This window comes from Triticum aestivum, unplaced genomic scaffold (assembly GCF_018294505.1).
Source record: "Triticum aestivum cultivar Chinese Spring unplaced genomic scaffold, IWGSC CS RefSeq v2.1 scaffold56240, whole genome shotgun sequence".
Lineage (NCBI taxonomy): Eukaryota > Viridiplantae > Streptophyta > Magnoliopsida > Poales > Poaceae > Triticum > Triticum aestivum.
Window position 1 is genome coordinate 1,338 of NW_025225559.1, and position 5,532 is coordinate 6,869.

A 5,532-nucleotide genomic window follows, 5' to 3' on the forward strand; every position below is an offset into this window, starting at 1 on the left:
GCAGCGCCTGGAGGCCGCGCGTCCCGCGACGCCTCATGGTGCCTGTTGCCACCCCGTCACGGGGCCTGTGCGGCAGCTCTTGCAGGCGGCATAGCGGCCGGCGGCGCCGCTGCGGGCGGTGCAGCGCTGGGCGGAGGCGGCCCTGGCTTTGGGCCACCGCGGCCAGCCATCGGAGTGGAAGAACTGCCTTGTCTCAGCCGGACGGCCCGGCCAGCACCGATCGAAGGAAATCCTGGAGTCCCAACCCGCAAAACCCTAGCACACGGACGTACAGAGTTTGCTTGCGGCGGCTCCCGATCTGAGGCAGACTCATGCAGCGGAGGAGCGTACGTCGAACCAGGCTCGTTGGCTTGGGTCTCTACCTGGGCCGCATGCCCAGGTGCAATAGAGCCCACGACCTCCGAAATCCGCAGTCCCTCCTCCCGGCCCATTAGCAGCGATTTCAAACGAACCCGTCTGGCCGTTTGAATCGAGACTGCCGGCGACATCTTCAGCGGCGGCGGCGGCCGGGCCAATTTCCCTTTCTTCCTCTTAGAGACTAACGTCCATTCATCGGGAATAAAATTTGAAAGAGTTGTGAGCGTACCGTTTACCTTGGGGATCGGCCCGATCCATGGTTTGATCCGTGGCCTAGGTTTCTTCTGCGCGACCTTAATCCGATGAGCAATCGGCTTCTACGCGTCAATTTTCATCGCCGGAGCCGACGTTCTCACCACCTTTGTCATGGTCTTTGGCGACATCATCACTCTCGCTCTTGTCGTCTTCGTCGGTATCCGTGAGAACCCAGAAGCGGCCTCCAAATCGCGGATCCGGCTTCCCTCCCTCGGACTCCAAGGACAAACAACGAGCTCGAACGGATCTTCCGCGTCATGACTCACCTGCACATGATGATCCACGACCACATCATAAATGTCAATGCGCAATCGAGATCCTACCTTAATCTGGTCGTCCATCGCTAAAAAATCGCCGGCGAGGACGTCATTGTCCATATCTATCACCGTCGTCCACCGAGATGTCGGGGAATGTTGTAGCCGTCCGACGATCCATTCCCCGTGTCGACGAGAATCTCTGAAAAGCACCGCCCAACGCAACCCCTCCTCCGTTCGTGTTGTCACCTCGCGCGCAGCCTAGATCTGATCCAGGGTGGATCCATCAAGATCTGGTGGTGCCGCAAGGGACGACGGCAACAAGGTGATGGGCGGCTGCGGCGGTACCCCACCGGCGGCCAGGGGCGAAGAGTGCGACCCGTCCGGCGCCTCCGGCGGTCGCGAGTTCCGCCCCATTATAAACGGGGGAGAATTTCAAATATGCACTTTTATGTTGCCAATGTGCCACCGAGTCCACCTGGTGAGCTCAACCGCCGTTGACTGTAGCCACGCGTACAAATTTACGAATGGAGCACTGTGAGGTGCCGCAGCGTTCCAACTTTTCGCCACTGCCTCCAGGAATCCTTCCACCTTGGGCCAATAGGATTGGAAGTGAAACCGAGATTTGCGCTGGAAGGAAACGCGCGCGTGGACATCAACAGCCGACAATGGTTCAGGAGAGAGTATAGGTTAGTGCCTTGTATAGTTGCAAATTGTATTTTTTATAGTGACCTTGTATAAGGGAATGGAGGGAGTATATGTTTTATAAAATAATAATAACTTAAAATTCTTTAGAATGCTAATCCATTGATATAATTTTTTTTGATATGCAACTTACACTTTGCTAGTGAAATCTATTATCAAAATTTGATCCGAAATAAAAATGGAACTTAGACAGAGGAGGTACGATTTTATAATTGTGCCTAGTATACCCAGATGGAAGGAGTAATAATCAGATGTAACTCAAAGAGTGGCAGTGCGGGAATTTATACTCAATGGTGTCAAGCCTTTTAAGCTAGATTGACATATTAAACATACATAAGGTAAACATCAATTTAAAGCACTCATTTGATCAACAAAATCACGTAATATCGCTTGACAGTGCAGCCATAGCATCACTTCGCGAGACAGAACATCCAACCGTTACAAAGATATCTCACTTGTCCGGAATTTCTGGCATTTGACAAAATGTTTGCTTTCTTTATGCAGATTTGATGTTCAAGGATAGAATTGTTATTCAACGTTGAAGGTCAAACTGCACGAAGAGAAATGGCGGAGGCTGCTCTTCTTCTTGTCACGACAAAGATTGGAAAAGCTGTGGCAACAGAAACACTGCACTATGCTAGACCATGGCTAACAAAAAAAGCTGGGTCTATTGCAGAGCTCCCAACCAACATGACACTGATAAAGAATGACCTCGAGGTTATACAAGCATTTATCAAGGATACTGGCGGCAAGGGTTTGATAGATGGAGTCACCGAAACATGGATAGGGCAAGTCCGAAGATTGGCGTATGATATGGAAGACATTGTGGATCAATATATGTATGTTGTTGGTAAACACCATCAGAAAGGATCAAAGTGGAGTTATGTGAAGAAAATTGTGAAGAAACCCCAGTACCTGTTTACACTAGATGAAATTGCTACTGCCCTTGAGAGAATAAACCAAGCGCTTATACGTCTTAAACAAAACAAAGACTGGACTCAACCAATAGCTGGTGTGGGCGATGTTTATGCAACAAATTATGACAGCCAACAGCAACTATATCTTCCTGGACATGATTACTCAATCTCTGATGATGAACTTGTAGGAATTGATAAAAATAGAGACATCTTGATGGGGTCACTGAATTTGGAAAAATCTCTAGATCTGCAAACCATTGCCTTGTGGGGTATGGGTGGTATCGGGAAAAGCACTCTTGTCAATAACGTGTTTAGAAATGAAGCATCCAACTTTGAATGCCGTGTATGGGTTTCCGTCTCTCAGTCCTATAAGCTAGATGATATTTGGAGAATAATGCTGAAAGAAATCTATTCTAAAGACCAGAAAGCATTTGATGGTGAGAAGCTGACTTGTGCAGAGCTACAAGATGAATTGAAGGAAACCCTGAAGACAAAGCGGTACTTGATCATATTGGATGATGTCTGGACAGCTGAAGCTTTTAGAAAAATTAAAGGGGTTCTCGTCGACACAAAGATGGGAAGCAGAATAATAATCACAACAAGATCTGATGAAGTAGCTTCACAAGCTGATGATGGATACAAGATCAAAGTTGAGCCTCTTGAGAAGGAGGATGCATGGCGTCTATTTTGCAGGAAGGCGTTTCCGAGAACTGAAAATCACATCTGCCCATTAGCATTACGGAAATGTGGTGAATCCATAGTGGAGAAGTGTGATGGTTTACCATTAGCCCTTGTGTCCATAGGGAGCATATTATCTCTTAAGGAGCAGAATGATACAGAGTGGGGACTATTTGAAGCACAACTTATTTCCGAGCTAAACAACAATTCGGACCTGAAGCATGTGGTGAAAATTCTAAATCTAAGCTACAAATACTTGCCTGACGATTTGAAGAGTTGTTTCTTGTATTGTGCCATGTTCCCAGAAGACCACATGATCCATAGAAAAAGATTGATCAGACTGTGGGTTGCAGAAGGGTTTATTAAACAAAATGGAAATTGCAGTTTAGAAGATGTTGCTGAAGGTTACCTGAGAGAGCTCGTTCGACGAAGCATGCTTCATGTGGTAGAGAGGAACAGTTTTAACAGGATCAAGTGTGTTCGAATGCATGATCTTGTGCGGGAACTAGCCATTTTCCAATCCAAGAGAGAGAGTTTCGGTACAACTTATGATGATAGTCATGGGGTGATGCAGGTGGATTCTCGTCGCATGTCGGTGCTCCAATGCAAAAATGACACTCAACCAAGCGTAGGTCAATGCGGGCTTCGTACCTTCATAGCATTCAACACTAGTATGGGATCCTTTCCATGGTTTAGCTCAGAATCGAAGTACCTTGCTGTGTTGGAGCTATCAGGATTACCTATTGAGACTGTTCCAAATTCAATTGGGGAGCTATTCAACCTTAGGTATTTGGGCCTCAACAAAACCAAGGTGAAGGTACTCCCGAAATCTGTTGTGAACCTTCACAACTTAGAAACATTGAGTCTTCGAGGTGCAGACTGTCTGTATCTCCCACGAGGGTCTAAAAAGTTGAAGAGCTTGCGGCACATTATAATGGGTAAATTGCTGGACCAAAGTTGGTTGAGTTTCAAAAGTTTTGAATGTATGGAGCCTTTTAATGGATTGTGGAGTTTCAAGAACTTGCAAACTCTAGGTGCAGTTCGAGCTAGTAAAGCTTTCGTTGCAAAACTAGCAAGTTTATCTCAGCTGAGGACCCTTAGCATTAGTGGGGTAAGGGGCATCCATTGTGCACAATTGTGTGACTCTCTGTCAAAGATGCATCAGCTCTCAGTGTTAGAAATAATAGCCATCAATGAAGATGAGGTACTCCAGCTTGAAATTTTAACTTTGTCAAACCGTCTTAGAAAGCTCTGTCTGTACGGCCGATTTTCCGAAGGAACTTTTAAGTCTCCATTTTTCTCAAGCAACGGAGATGTCCTTCACAAAATATCTCTACGTTGGTCCCAGCTCTCAGAGAACCCAGTGCCGCGCCTCTCTGAGTTGTCAAACTTGACCGAAATAGTTCTAAGCAAAGCGTATACTGGACAGGAGATAAACTTCCAGCCAGTGTGGTTCCCAAATGTGAAGATTCTTTTCTTGTTGAATTTGCCACATGTCAACCAAATATGCATACACGAGGGAGCTTTGGTCCGCCTTGAAGAACTTGTGATCAGTGACCTTGTTGTACTGCGGGACATCCCTACCGGCCTGGAACATCTGAAATCCCTCCAGGAGGCGTTTTTTCGTCATATGCATCCTGATTTCGATAGGAATCTTCGAAGGGCAATACCAGAGCATATCCCGAGAGTCTACTGCACCATAAGGTAACTGCAACATCCAATGTGTGCTCGATCACCAGCACCAAACTTTAGCTTTTGAAATTGATGAAAAATTGTTTTTCTGTAGACCCGGAGAGGCATGAGCCTTTCTTGCGTGGATGGGGTTTGCACTTACCTCCATCAATGTGGGAGCTATGTATCACTGTTGAGGAATGGCGAATTATGAGACAACTGTCACTCTTCGTGCTATTACTATTTGTACTTATTCAAAAAATAACTGGTTTTACAGTATTTATGTTTAGTGGTGCTAAGCTATTGCTTGCGACAATTATTATGTACTTTTACGGAGTGATTCATGTAATAATGTTGAAAACTTCAGCTACTTGCTCAACACATGTGTAAGAGAAAGCAATCCTTATTTGCCTTTTGCCACTGAATGCTATGCCCCAGTGCAAAGCATCTGAAGTTATTGGACATCCTGGTGAGGTTCAGAACTGCACAACTCAGTTTCTTTTACCGAAAAAGGGTTTCCCCCCGCTTTGTATACAAAGCAACCAACCGATACATCTAACGATAGGTGCTGGGGCGGAAGCAGCACAGTCACGCCCAAAAGAAAAAGAAGAGAAAATACAACTCAGTTTCTTTTAGCCCCAGAGCCTCTGGTACTTGGAATGCTAAATTGCTAAATTACGTATTAGCACTGGTAG

The 5,532-nt window shown here is 46.1% G+C and overlaps 1 protein-coding gene across 1 annotated transcript; it reads left to right on the forward strand.

The window, feature by feature from the left end:
• Positions 1-2,073: 2,073 nt before the first annotated feature.
• Positions 2,074-5,262, forward strand: LOC123172263 (disease resistance protein RPM1; the record flags this gene model as incomplete). Its single annotated transcript, XM_044589262.1, is given in 2 exon segments — positions 2,074-4,870; positions 4,953-5,262. Coding segments are annotated over 2 exon segments (2,751 nt in total). The 3' UTR covers positions 4,969-5,262.
• Positions 5,263-5,532: the final 270 nt, after the last annotated feature.